This window comes from Nyctereutes procyonoides, unplaced genomic scaffold, assembly GCF_905146905.1.
Source record: "Nyctereutes procyonoides isolate TBG_1078 unplaced genomic scaffold, NYPRO_anot_genome, whole genome shotgun sequence".
Taxonomy (NCBI): Eukaryota; Metazoa; Chordata; class Mammalia; order Carnivora; family Canidae; genus Nyctereutes; species Nyctereutes procyonoides.
Window position 1 is genome coordinate 28,536,623 of NW_026575131.1, and position 19,993 is coordinate 28,556,615.

A 19,993-nucleotide genomic window follows, 5' to 3' on the forward strand; every position below is an offset into this window, starting at 1 on the left:
ATACCATTGGCTTTCACATTGCTTCCAGACCTTGGCCTCATAAGTTAACCATCCATGACCTTGAAGGACCTATGCCTTGCTCCTCAGGGTGCTGTCCTACCTGCTACGTATGCTGGGTCTCCACTGCATGCTGCCAGCCTCATAGTGCACTGCAGAGAATTGATGTGCTCCTAAAAATCACCCCATGTCCAAGGAGCTAAAGGTCTCAGTTTTGCTTAAAGGAGGCGATCATACCCTTGGTGGTCTCAAATGTCACATCTCTCCATAATCCCCTGAATTTAGTGACATGATTATTCTGAATTTACCACTTATTCCTAGTCATTAAATAACTATTTGTTGTGTGCCAGGCCCCGTGTTTGGTGCAGGAGATTAAAAAAGAAGTTATGCTGTGCTCCCTGCCCCCAAGTTGTTCATCATCTAGAGAAAGAGCCAGATACACACACAGATAATTTTTGGGCTACACTATGATACTGTGTTAAGAGTTATTGAGAGGTAGTGAAGCTCCATGATTTCATGCATAGGTTCTGGGGTCAGAAATTCTGAGTTTAAAGTATGGCTCTGTGGTAGCCTAAAGCCTTGGTCCAGCTACTTAACCTCTCAAGTCCTAGTTTTTCCACTTATAAAGTGGGGATAGTAACAGAATATACTTCATAGAGCAGTCAGAAGGATTAAGTGAGATAATCCATGAAAAGCACTCGGCCTGAGTCCTGGCAAACTTTAAGCACTTGCTAATTGGTGGCTATTTTTAGCTTTTCTGAGAGCTTACAGTGTGCTTATAGTGACAGATAGGATGGGGTCACCAAAGAGGGAGACCTCACCCACTACTTTATCTACCTATGTTCGGAGAAAGTTAGGTAACCTCAACTGCTGCTTGTGATAAATAACAACCTCTGGTCTTTTCAAACCAAACTGCAGTTGTATTTCAGTTCTGGAAAACTTTTAAGAAGAGGTATTCATCTTAATAACCATAGTCAATGCACAGCAAAGCAAAAGAAATGAGCAGAGAAGAATGCAACATTGAGAAATAGATTCATATAATGATGTGTGGCCCCACCAAAAGACCAAGGCTTTTGATGGTTCCACCACTGGCTAATTTGTCTATAGGGTAGGTAGCCCTCTGTGAAGTATATTGAACATGTGAAATAAATCTAAACTGAGAAGCTCTAGTGGCCCAGGGTCCCATCAATCCTGAGACAGAAATCTCACTTTGAGTTTACAAGGGTAACTGATTTAACTGGATCAAGACACAGAGCAGTGAGTTGGTGGAACGTGAAAGGGAGGCAATATGGTGCCATGGTTGAGTTTGGGTTGTGGAGTCAGACAGCCATTTGCTTCCTGTGTATGATCCTGGACACATTATAGCCTGTGTGAGTCTGAGTTTCCTGTTTGTAACTGTGAGAGTAATCATTATAAGCATTTCGCATGATGGCCAAGAAGACTTAAAAAAATAGAATGCGTGTATGTCTGAGTAACACTTTTAAGAGAGAAATCTGTGCCTAGCAAATAGTAATCTGAATAAATATTAGCTATTTGTTGTAAAGATAGTCAGGTCTCTCTGTGGCTGGAAAAAGATAAAGAGTGAACATTTCTATGAGGAAGTTTTCAACGGGGAAAAGGACAAGAAAAGGTGCTTATAATTAAATCTCCCTAGGTCTTCTACTATAGGAAGCATCTACAAAAAGAAGTTGGGAGTCGTTTTTTACAACGTTCAAGGACTAGGGCAGCCTGAGTGGCTTAATGGTTTAGCTCCCCCTTCAGCCCAGGGCATGATCCCAGAGACCCAGGATCGAGTCCCATTTCGGGCTCCCTGCATGGAGCCTGCTTCTCCCTCTGCCTGTGTCTCTGCCTTTCTCTCTCTGTGTCTCTCATGAATAAATAAATAAAATCTTAAAAAAAAAAAAGTCCAAGGACTATAGTGAAGGGTGAAGGTTCATATCAACACCAGTGACAGCCAATTTCTACTGCGTGGCCTACCTTCAGTCCCAGCTAAACAGACTGGGTGTCATTGAACTCCGAAACTTATTCATGGCCTTATGACTCATGCAACCACACAGGCGCACACTCAGACCTATGTTTGGTTTACTGCTCTGCATTGCCATGTTGGAATTCTTAATTATTTTAATTTCAAAACTGTTTGTTAAGTAAAGTTCGATAGAACAATGGAGCATGCATTTGAACAGAAGAACCACTCTGAGAAAGGGAAAGACTTTACATGTTAGTACTTTTAGTGACACTTTCTCCTGCTTTTTGAAGAAGGAGCCCCACATTTTCATTTTGCACAATCCTTTAAAATGACATAGCCCATCCTGATTAGACTAGAGCCTTTTTTCTTTTTGCCTGCTTCACCAGGCCAGGCTGCCATTTTGGAATCTGATGGATAAATTGGGATTCAGCAGTGACCTAAAAACTTGAGGTGAGCCAAGGGTCATGGTGGGAAGCCAAAAGCACAGCTGCAGGTCTGGGAGAAAGGAAAAACCATTGAGTGTCCAAATAAACTGGGTTGTCAGGACAGCCTCCAGCGGCTTGAATTCCATCCAGCTGACAGGGTAGAGGCCTCACTCTGCCCCACAGTCTGAGTCATGTTTAATGCGATAAGCTGAGCATCCTTGGTAGAAGCAGGGGTCCAAGCAGACTGTACTAGTTCCTGGTGAGCAGGCCAGAAAAACCCTACAAACCAGTCCCAACAACAGTATCTATAGGGATACAGTGTGGGCAACCCCTTGGGCACTGAGAACAAGGCTATTTTGTGGCTTGGTGTTAATGAATCTCATTCCAGAGCTCTTCTGATTTCCAGAAGGAATCTTCCTCATCTCCATGACTAATCATGATAAATGCCCAAAGAGATTATTAGGACAATTAATCACAAAGAATCAATCGATGATCTTTATTTTTTTGCTAGTATTGCTAATTATTAGTAATGCTTGTTATCGACAATCATGACACTATTAGCAGGGAGAGCCGTAATGTGGGGGATTAAAGGATTTAGGTTCTAGTCAGTTTGGTCAAAATTTACTGAAATAAAATGGGCAAGATCTTGAGTTTCTTCTCAGTTTTCTCATCTGTGAGATGGGAATGATAAGAACTATTTTACTACTTATATTGTATAGTTGAAGAGACAATGTAGTAGATTCCTAATATGTGTTGAATGGAACGCAAAACAGAAGTGATCATCACTATTATGAGAATATATCTTACAAGTCTTGGACAGCCCTGTGGCTCAGTGGTTTAGCGCCGCCTACAGCGGGGGACATGATCCTGGAGGCCCAGGATCGAGTCCCATATCGGGCTCCCTGCATGGAGCCTGCTTCTCCCTCTGCCTCTCTCTCTCTCTCCTCTCTCTGTGTATTCTCATGAATAAATAAATAAAATCTAAAAAAAAAACCACAAAAATATATATATCTTACATATCTTTATTTTGGGGAGGGAAGGTAGCCAAAATTCGTTGGGTTCTCATGATCTTTCAATGCCGCTATTTACTTTTTATGTTTTTATCCTTACTTTTATTTAACTTATTTTTATTTATTTTATTATTTAACTACTCTAAAACAAGGCCATTTTATAGGTGAGTACACAGAGGTACAGGGACATTACTTGCCCCAAATCCTACGCTTCATAAATGACTAACCAGAATTTGAACTAATTTGAATTAGAATTTGAATCAGTGTCTGATTCAAAACCCTATATCTTGTCATGTTGCCTTTTTTTAAAATATTCTGTTTATTCATGAGAGACAGAGAGAGAGAAAGAGAGATAGAGAGAGAGGTAGAGACACAGGTAGAGGGAGAAGCAGGCTCCATGCAGGTAGCTTGACGTGGGACTCGATCCCAGGTCTCCAGGATCATGCCCTGGGCTGAAGGCAGCGCTAAACTGCTGAGCCACCCAGGATGCCCCGTCATGTTGCCTTTGCTAGTAAAATGATTCCCTGTCTTAGGAGCTTTCTGCAGGAGCTGATGACCAAAATGAGGAACTTCTATTTGTACATCTGTACCATCTGTACATCGAACATTGTGCTGTTGTGTTTGGAACCTGTTGCTTCTTGTTCTGTGTCCTGTCCTCTTGCAAGTCTTCTCCCTTTCTTGGCCAGGACTATTGTGTTTCCTCAACGACTTTTATCCTTTGGCTCCCAATCCAGGCTCCTCCTTTCCTCCATCTTTCTGGTGCCATCTTGTCAACTTTCTCTAGATACTCCATGTCTTTGAGTTTAGTCAATAGGATTTATTTGAATGCAACATGGAGATGAGAAGTCATTTCTATCATTCACAAAAGAAAAAATACAACCAATAAACACAGAGTGATATATCCAAGCATGCTATTAGGCAAAGAAATGCCCACAAAAACACCAAAGACAAAGTAAGCCAGACGAAAAAATGAATAGTGGTACCCATGGAGGCAAGAAACACTGGGGTTTGCAGTCATTCCCAAATGATGGGAGAATGGTTGCCCCCTTTGGGGAAAGCATTTTTGGGAATCGATATCTCAGAACTTGAAAGTGTTCATTGATAAGCACAATTGCATTGTAAGAGCAGAATGATGTTTATTGATGTTTTCCAAGGAAATGATCAAAAATGAAATTTAAAAAGTCATGTCCAGCCCAATCTCAAGAGTATAACAATGGTGAAAGAAGTTATGATGTACCTATCAGGTATTATTATATTACAGAGTCATTGAAAATAATACTTTAAACAAATATTTTACAGTATGGACACTGGCCATCATATAAGGCAAAATGAAAAAAATAACCTCTATACAAAATTATTTCTATTCCTGTTTCCTAATTCTGTAAAAGTATGTATATTTAACATCACTCATTTATTCACCAAATATTTCTTAAGTGTCTTCTGTGTGCTAAGCACTATGCTAAGTATGCAACATAAGCAAAAAACACCCAGTTCAGAGGATTCAGCTATTGAACAATCACACAGAAATAAATAATAACAAATCCAGTGATTGCTAGGGCAGAAAATTAAACTGTATGTTCCAGAGGGTTTAACACTGGACCACATTTGGACAGGGAGACCTAAGGATGGGAACGTGTTATTGAAGCTGAGCTCTGAAGAGGTAGCCAGGTGGGGTGAGGCATTGCCAACAGAGGAAAGTATACACGCAAAGGCCATGAGGTGGAACAGTCAGGAGGCCCATGACACTGGAGCGAGCAAGTGGGAGACTACACCCAGAGGGTCTGGATTGCACCCTGAGTGCAATGGAATGGGTGCCAGGAAGGGTTTAGGGCAAGGGCTCAGTGCAATCCAGTGGACACTTTTGGAGGATCACACTGATTGCAGGTATGAAACAGATGGTAGGGCTCTGTGATAACACATCTGAGGGACGCATCAGCAGCTCATGTCAGCCCCAACCTGGCACCCCACCCAGATGCTAGATAAGCCAGGATCTGCTCTGAGGAGATCTAGGGCTCAGATTCCCACAGACCAGAGAGGAAGGGCATTTCCCACTTCTCCTCCTTCTACCTTTCACTCCTCTTTGTGCTCCATCCATTCCTCTGTTCAACTCCTCTTTGAATGCTGAAGGAAATGGGGCCACTCACCTCCCCACTACTACAGACATCGCATTTTAAAGTCAGGTATTGGCTCTGACCAAATGAAGCCCTGTCTCAAAATCTAGATTGCAATTTCCAAGAACTAGGGATTCAAAGGAGATCAGGAAACATTAGTGGTGACCCTGAAATAGTTTATAAGTATAACAAACACAGGGGGAAAAGTTCTCGCCAACTCGATTTCATGCTAATTCTGAGTGATTCCTGGTAGTGCTCTGTGAAGACCCGTGGCAACTTTCTGAGCATCTGTCTTGCATTTGCCTAACAAGTTAATTAACACTTTTTGTCACTCTGGCAGCTTTGGAGAGGAGGCGACGGGAGGGGGACGTGACAGCCAGTGCCGCCTCGGGTTAACCCTGCATTCCCCCTGCTTGGGAAGAAGGCAGCTGAGTTAGGCGTCGGCAAGACAGAGGGCTCCATGCTGACCTTTCTGGTTCTGTCCACAGCTGGGGCACCCAGGGTGACTTCTCGACCACCCACGCACTGCCTGCTGTGAAGGTGAAGCTGTTCACAGAGAGCACAGGAGTCCTGGCCTTGGAAGACAAGGAGCTCGGTCGGGTAAGCGCTCCCGGGCACAGGGAGCTCCAGAGAGCCGAGGCCCCGGGTCCCCAGGGGCATCACTGCCCAGTCCTGAAAGGTTCAGTCCTGAAATGTCCTCTTCGGGTTTGAGTCCTGGGCTCCACTCCCGCATTGACTGTGTGACCTTGGGCAAGTCCCTCAACCTCTCCAAGCCTCAGTTTCTCCTCTTTAAATGTGGGCTACTGATAGCACATGCTGCAGAAAATAGAGCAGGGATTCTCCACGGCTCAGACCCTTTTGAGCAAAGACTGGCAATGCCCCCTCCTATCCTGAAATGAAATTCTTGGATAATTAACACACTGACCCACCTACAATTTAAAAATCAATGCAATGATATAGTGTGAAGGAGAAATAAAAGGGAATTGATTATTAACAAAATAATTTCAGAGGGGCAGCCTGGGTGGCTCAGCGGTTTAGCGCCTGCCTTCCGCCCAGGGTGTGATCCTGGAGAACCGGCATCGAGTCCTACGTCGGGCTCCCTGCATGGAGCCTGCTTCTCTCTCAGCCTGTGCCTCTGCCTTTCTCTCTGTGTCTCTCATGAATAAATACAATCTGTAAAAAAATATATATATTAATTTCAGAATGTAAAGATCCAGGCACAACCACTCTAGAAGACTTACAGAAGGAATGTTTTCCTTGCTCCCATGTAGGGAACCACTCTGATGGTCCCAGCTGCTATAAAACCTGCTATAAAATTCTACCCATTAAGACTGCATTTCTGGGGGAAGTTGCAACTGCAATTAGATTATGTACTGACCACCGGTTTGGGCACAAGTGACACCATTTTGTGCCTGTGGTTTTCCTTCTAACAATATGTAAAAAAAAGGATTTAAGATCTAGACTCAGTTAATTAGAAAGCCACTTTTCCACCTCCATTCATACCCTGTGGGAATATCCAGAAGTTAGATGAGATGCACGACGATTCCTCACTGGGGAGGAATATCTCATTCGTTTCACAACATGTAGTATGCCTGGGCCCAGCTGTTCAATACCAACAGAGCCCAGCACCATTATCTTGTCAACCCAATTTCTGAAACATCCCAAAGGCTGGTACCAATCCCTGTGAGTACCACTGAGATAATAAAGACATTTCTTCTTACTTCTCAACTATTGAATCTGCACCAAACAGCCAGGATTTTCAGAACTTAAGTTAGATTTGCTGGCTTCCAATGCTTCCAGTACCCAAGACTGCTTATAATAAAATTGGAACTCTGTAGCACAGCCTACAGAGATTCATGTGACCTGGCTTCTGCCCACCTCCTTGGTTTCTTATGTTGCAACCTTTCCCCTCATCCACTATGCCCCAGCATCACTGGCCAATTTCAGTCCACCAAATAGACCCCTCTTTCCTGCATCACAGGGGTTTCTCCCCGCCCATCGCCCAACCCCTTAAAAGGCTATCTCCTTCCTTCCATATATGACATGTCCTCCTCAGAGAGCTCCTTCCTGATTGCCCATCTTCCTTTAATCAGTACCTCAGCCTCCTATCCACTAAACTTGATCACTGAGAGAGAAAGAGGATTTACAGAAATTTTGGCTTCTGTGTCCCACGCTGGACTATGAAAACCCCAGGATCATAGAAACCAAAACTATTTCATTCCCTACCCTATACCCAGAGCCCAGCACAGAGACTGCCAATACATTCCATTCCATACTGGTGTATTGTGTAATCCCTTCTGAAAGCTGTGTGACCTCAGCCAAAAGTTCAACCTCTCTAAGCCACTGGTATGTTATCAAAGGAATAATGTGAGAACACCTGGAGACAAGCACACAACCACAGACTCCTAACAAGGCCAGCAAAAACACAATAAGCATGCTTTCTTTTTTCTTCCTTTTGTGCCCACTTACTGAATCTGGCTTTCATCTGTAGAGCTGGCCTGGAATCCTGTTACTAGGATGGGGACCAAGATATTAGTGTTAAAATAGACAAGTCCAGGAATGCTCAGCTTGAGTCCCCAGAAGGTTCCATGGAATCCAGGAACCCCTTGAAATTGCTTGCAAATGTCGAAATGGAGAGGGGAGTATATGTGCATGTTTCTGGACTCACTAGTCCAAAGCATTCACCAACTTCTCAAAGCTGTTTCCACTCAGAAAAGTTAAACCCACTGGGCTAGTCAAACCCTTTTATTTTATAGATGAGAAAACAGATTCCCACAGAAGGCAGGAAGTTTCCCCAGAGCCACCCAGTTAGGTGGTGCCCATTCACTGTACTTTTGCTATTGGCCAGGGCACTGCCCTGAGGACTCTGTGCAGCCCCCTCACTGATGCTTCATGATAACCCTAATGAGTTACTACTCATCTTGCACAGATGAGTACACTGAGGCCCAGAAGAGGTAAGTAACTTGCCAGGAATGATGTTGACTCATCTCCAGGACCATTTCCACTGTACCAATTAGTCCCTATGCAGAAATAAAACCCTTGGCTCTGCTGCTGTGGTGAAGTCCACGAGCTTGCGTCAGCCTCATACAGTTATCATTTCTTTAATAACTCATTCTCTCCTCCGGCCCCATTATATATTCCCCCAGATATGAATTTACTCTTGCTACCAAAGAAACTTTCCACCGGTTGCAGTGGAACCAGCCTGCCTGGTCCTTGTCCCAGCTGGGGCACCCTCTGCTGGCAGTACCTCCACAAGGCACTGCTGGTGATGACTCCCTTTTTTTCAAGTGAAGCAATTTCTGGTACCCCTGAGGGAGTGCTTCTATGCTCTAATTGTTCCCAAGCTTAGCAGGACACAGCCATATTTAAAATCCCAGTGTTACATCCATTCATTCAACAATATCTAGTTTGTTTCATATTCATTATGTTGCATTTAATCAACCTTTTTAATTGAAAAAATAATTCATGCATTGTAAAAAAAGGTTTTTAATGGATATTAGTGAAAATGAATGATACCTCCCACCTTGCCCTAGGTCTTTTCCAGAAAAGAAAAAAACAAAAACCCTTGTTTTCAATTTACTGTGTATTCTTCACCCAGTATTTTATGCATGTACAAGCATAGCATATACAAGCATATGTATACATCAAGAAAGAAAGAAAGAAAGAAAGAAGAAGAAAGAAAAGCTGAAAGTTACTATATACAAACTGCTTTGCACTTTGCTTGAAAAATCAGTATATTTGGAGATTAGTCCATGTCAGCCAATACTGACATGCTCCCTATTTTCATGGCTGTGTAATATTCCATGCATAGGTGTATCATAATATATTTAGATTGTTTTCAGTCTTTGGCTATATAACCAACGCTTCAGTGAATAATCTTGAATTTATTTCTTTGCACATATGTGTGTGTATATGCGTAGGATAATTCTCAAAAAAAATACTTTGCTGAATGAAATCTGAATTTTGACAGACACGACCGAATTGTCCCTTAAAGAGTATACACCAATTGATACTCCCACAAAAGGCATAAGTGACTGTTTCTCTACATCCTTGCCTATACTGCAATATTAGCAAACTTCTATTCGTTGGATATGATTGTGAGCCCACGGTGTCCCATCATTTGTGGCATTCACAGAGCAAACAGAAATGATGGCAGGCAAAAATCTCGAACTTCAAAAAATTAAGGGATATATACATAAAAACTAGAAATTACGGTGCAATGTGGTAAGTGCTCTCCAGAGAAAGAAAACCTGGGAGCACATAGCAAGGGGACGTAATCCAGTCGGAGGGTCAGGGATGCCTTCCCAGGGCCAGGGGTAGATGCAGCAGTAGGGAAGGATACAGAGGCTAAGGCTTGGAGAGGATCAGTCAAGTAAAGGCTCCGGGTACAACAGCCCCCGAAGGACCTGCCTGTGTGCCCGGGTACCTACGAGGAGCTGGGGCTGGCTGGCATGCAGCTTCCTGCACAGAGTGGGTGTGTTCCCACATCCGCAGTACCACATCAAAGCACAGCACACATGGGCCACGGCTGAGATGACAAAGTGCTTGATTAGCAGCCTGGAATGTCCAGATGAGGTGTCTGGACCGCTCAGGGCTCATGTGCACCCAGGAGGACCCCAATAATTCAGCAGGGCTGACACATACAAAGGAGTCGTCGACCCCACAGGCGCATGGCAGGGTGGAGATGAAGATGGAGGAGAACTGCAGTGACCTCATCTCTCCATCCACCCCGGAGAGGAAGTCTCCCTGGGGAGCCATCACGTGAAAGGAGAAGTCTTTGTGGAGCGGCCAGGAATGAGCTGTGGTCATTTGTGGCGGCGAATGGACACCATATTGCCAGTGGGAAACATGCCCAGAATCCATATGGTGGAAGGCCTGTTAACGAGCTCCGGGTGCCCAGAGCGCTGCTCCTGCTTTGATTTTGCCAAATGGGCAGGAGCAGAAGGAGGCTCTGGGCCTTGCCTGCTGCTGTTCGGGCCCTGGCTGGGCTTTCTCTTACCAGCCCCTCCCCCTCCTTGCTTCCAGAACATCACCCCTCCCCCCCATCACCTCTCAGGCCAAACTAGCTCAGAAGAGAGGGTCAGCTTCCTTGGGATTAGCAGCTGGGATCAGCTTCCCTGGGATCCCCCTCCTCATTTCCCCAAGGCTGAGGTCTCAGGAAGTAGAACATGACATACAGTGATGTATAGGGACAGGCATTCTCTTGAGAGGAGGGAGAGGCCTCCGCTGCCCAGGGGCACCCTGGCTCGCTGGCCTTGAGCTTCCGACAACAGGATACACTTGCTGGCACCAGTTATGTGAATGTATACATTTTATGATAGAATTGTGACTAAAATGACCCTCACAAAATGGATAAATGGCCTAAAAGATTACTACCAAAGTGTGATGATCTTAAGATGATACAAGTATTGCAAGCTTGGCAAACGACACGAAAATGGGGAAGCTGACACCCGTCCTGCTAAGCAGGATTTCTGTCATCCACATCATGAGCTAAAATCATTGCCAAAGTAGTCAGATAGGATCAGACGTCAGTCAAGATATCCTGAAGTTATTTACAAGACCACTTGAGCTACAGATTTACATCCAGTATCATTAACAGTGAGCCTCGCCCTAAATATGTGGGATGCCTTAAACTGTTGCAAATAACAGCACAAAGCCACCACAATTAGCAAGGTATTTAAAAATATAACTTTCTATCTTTAGCTCATCTTTAAGACTTTGATATATGTGTATATTTTATGATATATGGAACAATGGAATATATTAATACAAAGTGAATGTATATAATGTGAAGATATAAAATATAAGTATATATTATGTAACTTAGATATAATATAAAAATACTGATATTTTATATATTTACATATTGATGGCGGTATGTTTTTATATTGATACCAATATAGTTAGAGATACTGGGCTATTTGCTCAACGTTATTTTACTGGCACAGGGCATGATCAAAAAAACTTTGGCAGGTCCTGGTCTGAGAAAAATCAGGCCTTGTATTTCAATCACGTCATAAGACATTGAGAAGACTCATATTTCGTGTTTAGCAAAAATGGGTACATTTTTCTTTCGTCTGAGAGAGGGAATGTAAGGGGGGAGGGGGAGAAAAGGATCAGGCTTGAAATGAGAAAGAGAGAAAACTTAGCACAAGCAAGGCCCGTCAGAGTGGCCGATTCTGTGTTTCCGCCCTGCTCTCCTACTCTTCTGAGCTTCTGTGGCTCCGCCTCATGGGAAGCCATGGGTTCCCAGCCGGGCTTGCAGGAGGGCAGTGACTGTCAGCAAGACGCTCCCCTTCCCTAGGTCTCACATCCCTCATCCCTCATATAAAGTCCCTTCCATTTTTCCCCTGAGGCCTTTGAGGGATGTCTTCTCCTGGACAGGAGAAGGGATCCTGAGAGATGGAAAAATTAGGGGATGAGAGGTGCTTTCATGTGTAAGGCTGTTTCTTCCTTTCACACATCCATCTTCTTATATAGAGAGAATAGTGTGTGAACATTGTCTGTTCTGGGTTGCTTTAGGACTTCTGAGTTTTAGGAAAATGCAAAAGCAGAACCACAGAAATCATGATCCTTACTTTTACTGAATTAACCAATGGGAGAGAGAAAAGAGCAAGAGAACACCATTTCTGTCCTCAGGCTGGTCTGCTTGGCACAAGGCAGCCACGGTTGGTAGATGGAGTTGGGTGGGAGTCCGACGGCCAGGCTTCTGCTCTATTTAAATGCCTGCCAGCTATGGGAGCTGGACAAGACACTCAGCTTCTCAGGAGCAAAGTTTCTCACTGATTAAAAACATGCCCATGAGAGGGTTTCCATTTTCTGGCTAAGATGATTGTCCTTTTTCCTTACAGGTTATTCTCCATCCCACCCCAAACAGCCCCAAACAGTCAGAGTGGCACAAAATGACAGTCTCCAAAAACTGCCCTGATCAAGACCTCAAAATCAAACTTGCTGTCCGCATGGATAAGCCTCAAAACATGAAGCATTCTGGGTAAGTGTTTCTTCTCCAAGTGGAAGTTTTGGAGAGATCTCCATCCATTTCCTAAAATATTTTCTAAAAAGAAAAACTGATCTCCAGAGAAGTATATGGAAGGAAATGTAAAGGATTTACGAGAGATCCTTAAAACACTTCATTTTGATATTTACTGTAAGCTTCCTCAATTCTTATGATTACCGGATGTGGCATTTGTGTTATCAAGACAGCACAAATAATTTCCTTCTTTTCTAATAGGATTTCCAGGACAATTCAAAACATTCCTAGAAGCATGGTGTGTGATTCTGGCTTAGGAGGTTTTATCGGCTTTGTGTACCTTTTCAGTAGCATCTATCTAGATCTTTCAGATTCTATGAATCATCCACTTTCATGTTCACTAACAACCACATCCAGGAGACATGAGCAGGTGCCGTAGGCAACATTTAAGCATTCAATTCACATTGAATCAGTGTTAGTGTTTACTCTAGTCTTTAAATAAAAGACCAAAACATAGAAAATTTACGCTCACCTTCAATTGCTTAAGGTTGAGAGGCACAACCAATTAAGTGATTTCCAGTAGCATAAAAAGAATAAGTGAAAGAAGTTTCATTGCACAGATCAACAATTTATACAGAAAATGTTTGCTGACAACTGGGTATAGGCCATGGCCTATTCAATTAAACTGCTTGGACCCCACTATCTCAGTAAATGTGATCACTTAGAGACAGGTTGGGCCATAGAACTCTGAATAGGGGGATGTCTAACCAATGGAAGGGAATGTGTTGTTTTTCAAGGATTCTGCAGGTACCAACTGCCAACTGGCTATCACTCTGCTTAGGCCCTCTGGTCAATAGAAACATCTTAATTTTCTTTGGGGGCGTGTGCAGTTACAGGATATTTTAAAATGATAAAATTAACATGGAAACTGAGAATTGGTTATGTGATAGAGGTTTGGGGAATGCAAAAACCCAATACCAGGGACTGGCCGCTGATTCAGACAGATTTAAATGGAAAACGTTAAACAGGTCCAGGAGGGAGCAATCAGGACAGCAACATGTGGTCGGGGAATAAAGAACAGCATTCTAGCTTTGGCGCCTTGGTGTCCTAGGGAACAGAGAAAGCTCAAGCATCCAGAGAAAGATAGATAGCTCCCATTCAAGGCACTGGAGAGGATCAGGCTTGTGGAACTCCAGAGAAAGAAAAGGTCTCTCAACAACTTGTAGGCAGGCCCAGTACTGAACCTGAGCTCTGGCATGGATTCAGAGAATTTGCATGGCATTATCTTGCAACCAAACTGTTTCCAGAGCCTGAGATGGTATTATGCCAAAACTCTTATGCCTGTGGCCATGGGAAGGCCATGGTAGAGTGAACCAGACCCTTACTCTTACTGTACATGTGCTCTTTTTTCAACCATCCATGACGAAGTGCAGCTAGCTTCTCCTCAATTAAGTCAGCATCTCCTGAAGATGTCTCATGAAGTGTTTGTGAAGTCAGCTTTTCCTCCTTCTTATCATCCTGTTGGCATATATTCCAAAAATGTTAAGTGGAATTTCTTCCCCCTAGATGTAAATATTCCAGTTTCAAGACAAAGGGTGTGATAATTCTGTTAGGTCTCTATAGCACAAAGGAAGAAATTCTGCATCTTTAGCAAAATACCCAATAACTACTTGCTAAAGGAACCAGAGCAGGAGTGAGCAAGATGGAAAGAGGCAAGAAAGAAAGAAATGAAGAAGGTGCGACAGACCAAGGAGAGAGACAGAACAAAAATATGACTGAATGTATCTGTCCTCAAAAGTTCAGTGTTTTTAGACTTCCTCAACATGCCTTCTCAGCCCCTTTGAAGCCCCAAATTAGGGGTTTTCCAAGTACTCCCTTGTTTAATCCCCATAGCACACTTTACACGGGCATTAATTTCTCCATGGGACACATTTCCATTTCCCACATTCTCTTCATTTACTCTGTTGGAAACCAAACTAACTGATAGGAATTCACTCATTTTTCTGTTGATTCATTTATAAAATTATTGAGGCTACCTTCACCCTACAGAGTCAGACTACCTTGACCCTACAGATGACAGAAAGAATATGTAACTCACTTCTGACAGCATAGCTATTTCATATTAATACTGTCAGACCTAATGAGGCCTAAATCAGGCACGCACAACATTAGTTGCACAAGGGATGACTCAAGGAAAGTAAAAATGTTTATTATGGACTACAGGGAATTTTTTCATTTAAAGTTAAAAGAGCTTTATTGAGCCCCATTGTGTAGAAGAAGGAGAAAAATATCAGGATAGTGTTACAGCTTAAAGGATAGTAGAGAGAAAGGAATTTTTTAATTCTTTTAATTTTAAAAAATGTTTTATTTATTTATTCGTGAGAGACACAGAGAGAGAGGCAGAGACATAGGCAGAGGGAGAAGCAGGCTCCTCGAGGGAGCCTGATGCAAGACTCGATCCCTGGACCAGGGATCACACCCTGAGCCAAAGGCATATGCTCAACTGCTGAACCACCCAGGCGTCCTGAGAAGGAAATTTTTTTTTAAGCATGGCTAAGGTTATAAATGGCATCTACTGTCATGTTTATTAAAACATGAAAGGAAAGGGGATCCCTGGGTGGCGCAGCAGTTTAGCACCTGCCTTTGGCCTAGGGCGCGATCCTGGAGACCCGGGATCAAATCCCACGTCAGGCTCCCGGTGCATGGAGCCTGCTTCTCCCTCTGCCTATGTCTCTGTCTCTGTCTCTGTCTCTCTCTCTCTCTCTCTGTGACTATCATAAATAAATAAAAATTTTAAAAAAATGAAAGGAAAAAATAAAATAAAATAAAACATGAAAGGAAAATCAGAGTTACTGTGAATGAGTCCTTGTTGGTGGACTGTGGTTTCCTCGAGTGAACCACTGGGCCATTCAAGAATAACTTTCCTTATTGAACAGAAAAATGTTAGTGAGAAATTCAACATTACCTTTTGGCCTTAAGACACTAGCGTCTGGGCCTATTTGACAATGAGCAATTCCTTGGAGAGAAATTTTTCATATTTTACATCTGTATGGTGTTTTCAAGCTCAGCAAGGGTACTCACAGGCACTTTCTCATTTTATCTCTGAAATAGCCTCACAGGGACTAGGTATAATTATCCTCCCATCTTAATAAATGGCCTGTCCCTTAACCCAGTTGCTCAGACCAAGAATCTTGGGGTCATCTTAGACATTTCTCATTCACTTTCACCCCTCATCTCATCCATCAGCAAATTTTATTCACTGCACCTTCAAGATAAATCTGGAGTTCAGTCTCTCCTCACCACCACTATATCACCATTTTGCATCCAAGCCTCCATCCCTCTTCCCCTTCACTTGTTCCTTTACTCTGTAGGTGGTCCTTCTACTGCTGTCCTTCTTCCCTGTAGCCTGTTTCCTACCATGAAGCAAGAGTAATTTTTTTAACACACAGGTCAGATCCTGCCACTCCAATGCTGGAAAACCTCCAATGATTCCCCATCTCATAGTAAAACCCATTGTTGTTACCATGGCTATGAAGACTCCACTACCTATCTGACCTTGATCACTCCTCCAGCCACATTGGCCTCCTTGCTCTTCCCCCAAAAACTCCAGGTGCACACCTCTGGGTCCTGGTCTCCACTTTTCCCTCTGCCTTGGATGCCTCTTCTCCCCTACTCAGCTTTCTACATGGCTCAGCCCAATTTCTGCATATCTCTGTACCATATCAGAATACCTTTCTTTCCTGGCCCACTTGTGTCCTCTTTCTCTTACTCTGCTTTATTTTCAGGAGAGCACTTATCATCATCTCACACATCACATATTTACTTGTTTATTGGTTTGTTGTCTCTCTTCCCCCATTAAACTGTGAGTTCCTTGTCACAAGGGACATTTGCCTCCCTTGTTCAGAGTAGCCATTATAGGGCCTGCCACCTAGTAAAAGTCGAATAAATTAACCTAATCATTATGTAAATGAATAAGAGAATGAATGAATCCCAATTTACACACTGGGAAACAGATGTGGAGTGGTGAACAGACTTGCTCAAATGAGATTCAACATTGGAGTTGGGTCTAGAATCATGTTATTCCTTCCAGTTCAACCTTAACAAAGGACCCCAAACTTGAATGAAATACAGAGCTCCCCTGATTCCATTTTGGATTCATTCAGTGAACCACAGTACACCAAACTAGAGTAATTTGCAGCAAATCTGATTTTCCTATTATGCTTCAACAAAACTTGAAGGGGATACAGTTTATAAGTCTCAGCCACACTCCTTAAAAATCCTCTCTCTTCCACTCTCTTAGCCACGCCACTGCTCTAGACCTCTTATTCTTCACAACTATCACACTTCTCTCTCCCCTGTAAGTCTCCAAAACACCACTCAAATTGGCACAGACTCTCAAGACTACTACAACTGACCTGAGTGTTTTTTTTTTTTTTTGGAATCCATTTGATCTCCCTTGTTGGCTTATTTTCTATAAATGTCAGTTAGATTAAGACGGTTGATAGTGTTGTTGAAATCGTCCAAATACTTACTGATTTTTTGTCAATTGTTGAGAAAGAAGTATTGCAATCTCTGGCTATAATTATGAATTTGTTTCTTCTGTCCATGTTTGTCTCAATTGTTCTGAAAGCTCTATTCTTAGATGCATAAACATTTAAGGTTATTATGTCTTCTTGATGACCTGACCCCTTTATTACTATGAAATGTTCTTCTTTATCCTTCAAAATATTTTTTGCCCTGAAATTTACTTTGTATGACAGTAATACAGCCACTCTAGCTTTTTAAAAGACTCATGTTATTATAGTAAATCCCTTCTATCCTACTATTTTTAACTTAGGCCTTTAGAGTTAAAGTGCCTTTCTTGTAGGCAGTGTGGAGCCAATTCTAGCCTTTTAAATCCAATCTGAAGATCTCTGCCTTTGAATTGGGATATTTAGTCTATTTGTATTTAATGCAATTATTGCTATAGTTAGGTTTAAATTAAATTACTATTTCCCGGGATCCCTGGGTGGCGCGGCGGTTTGGCGCCTGCCTTTGGCCCAGGGCGCGATCCTGGAGACCCGGGATCGAATCCCACGTCGGGCTCCCGGTGCGTGGAGCCTGCTTCTCCCTCTGCCTGTGTCTCTGCCTCTCTCTCTCACTGTGTGCCTATCGTAAATAAATAAAAATTCAAAAAAAATTACTATTTCCCATCTTGTGTTTTTGTTTTCCATTTGTTCCATCTGATCTTTGTTGCCTTTTCCTCTTTCTTTTTGCCTTCTTTTAGACTAGTTGAATTTTTTTTTAAAGATTTTATTTATTTAGTCATAGACACAGAGAGAGAGAGGCAGAGACACAGGCAGAGGGAGAAGCAGGCTCCACACAGGGAGCCTGATGTGGGACTCGATCCCGGGTCTCCAGGATCACACCCCAGGCTGCAGGCGGAGCTAAACCGCTGTGCCACCAGGGCTGCCCGACTAGTTGAGTATTTTTATGATTCTATTCTATCTTCCTTATTGTATTATTCTCTACAAATGCTAATTAGGTCAATCATCTAGGATGTAATCCTTGGCACTAACCACTTGCCAGATGTAGGCAAGTTGCTTAACCTCTGTGGACCTTGTTTTGCTCAGCATAAAATGGAAGTCATGATAGGTTTCTCACATAGGATTTTTGTGAGAATTGAATGAGTTAATACATGTAAAGTACTTAGAACAGGGGCTGATACATGATAGGTCTACAGCTATGGAAGGGTTGATGGTGGAGGCTATTGTCACCATTGTTTGCTTCCTCATTTATTGCACTTCTCCCCAGCCCATGCTTCTTCTTGCTGGGCTGCTGCAAGTAGACCAAGGCATCTGGGGTCTTAGTGCCTTCCATGCTCTCATTCACTCTCGTTCACTCTCGTTCACTATCTCCAAGGGTAGGGGAGAGATGCCTCCCAGTAGGAATCTTGGTTGTATCTCAATGTGACTGCTCTTCTTAGAAGAAATTCACATGAAGAATTTCTAGCAGGAAAAAAAAAAGTCCCCACCTCATTACCACTTGTGATGGGCTAGGTGCCATGGCAGCACAGGGACCAGAGGAGAACAAGTGCAGACCTCTCATCCCTTAGAGCTGAGCCTCATCTCCACCTAGACCAGAACAGCACCAACTCCTCATTTTCTAGGCTCTTCCATGACTTCTGGCTCCATGGCCCCCCAAATTGAAACTTCAACCTAACCCTGGTTTCCATGTCCCTGTCAGACATCCTTACCCCTTTGTACAGTGTCCAAGAGCAAGTGATTCTGGCAGATGTCCTGAGGGGAGCACTCTTCTTCTTGCACTGGATGCTCATCCCCAGGCATCCTGGGAGAAGACATACAATAAAAAAAAACTTCCCCTGAATAGCCATGGAGCACCCACCATGTGTACACCTAGTGCTAAGCACAGACGATACTTAATAAATAGAGCTGAGTTACTAATTCATTAACATTCACAAACATCAGATGAAGGAAGACCATCCCATTTTTTTTTTATACAAATGACAAGTTACATGCATCGCCATGGGTGTTGCCCTGCCAAGGAGTCCCAGGGCAGAGGGAAGCTGAAGCCAGCATCCCTGGAAAGGATGGGATGCTGGAAAGAGGGACACTGGCTTCAGCATCCCTGGAAAACCCAAGAGCATCTTTCTCTTCTCTGCTTAGTCCTTCATAGTTCACACTGGCCACTTATATAACTCATATGCCCACAGCAAATGGCAGGGATTTCAGTGACCCACTGGCAAGAATACATTTGAATCACAAGGCAAAATATGACCAGACCCAGACACATGTACCTTGCTTTATTTCCCAGATGTACACCCCAAAGCCAAACATAAGTTCAAATCAAGAATCCAAAGATGAATCCTTTGCAAAGTTGGTAGGTAAATGCTCCTTGTTCTAGAACTACTATTTCTATCACTGCTACTGCTACTACCAAGGATAATGACAAGCAACAATATTGCCTAATATAACCAAGCACTTACTATGTGCCAGTCTGTGCTAAACACTTGTCATGTGTGCTCTCCATCAGTCCTCACCACAACTTCACACACTATCCCCATTTTACAGCTGAGGAAACTGAGGCACAAGACAGCTAAGCCAAAGGACAGTTGATGGCAGGGTCACAATTCCCACCTAGGTTTTTCCACTTTGAGTCTGAGATATAACCACTAGGCTAAACTTCTGCTCACAGCACTAGAAATGCTGATTTATCTATTTGTAAATCCACATTTCCACAATCCTGGTGGCCTGAAGAGAGAGTTGAAGGCCACTCATGCCCGCGCAGATAGATCTGCCTGTAGTGTGAGGAGGTAGAGGGGAAAGCCACCTGTATGTCTGCAGGGACAGAACTCCCATCTGCTCCAGGTACTTCTCATCCTGTCTCTCAAGCACATTTCAACCTCAGAGAACAGAGCCGGAGCTGACTAGACAGAAATGATACAGTGCAGCCCTCAGTTTTTCTCGGTTTTTGACACCTTCTGGTATGTGCCAAATTAGCAATAAATTCTGAGG

General features: G+C 43.2%; 1 protein-coding gene across 6 annotated transcripts in view; it reads left to right on the plus strand.

The window, feature by feature from the left end:
• Nucleotides 1-19,993, plus strand: part of CADPS (calcium dependent secretion activator) — a 466,408-nt gene that overhangs the window by 273,809 nt on the left and 172,606 nt on the right. For all 6 annotated transcript variants that reach the window (XM_055344208.1, XM_055344212.1, XM_055344209.1 and 3 more), the window contains exons 7-8: nt 5,998-6,109; nt 12,361-12,500. In XM_055344208.1, the coding sequence (XP_055200183.1) occupies nt 5,998-6,109; nt 12,361-12,500 (252 nt within the window). The remainder of the gene's footprint in view (nt 1-5,997; nt 6,110-12,360; nt 12,501-19,993) is intronic.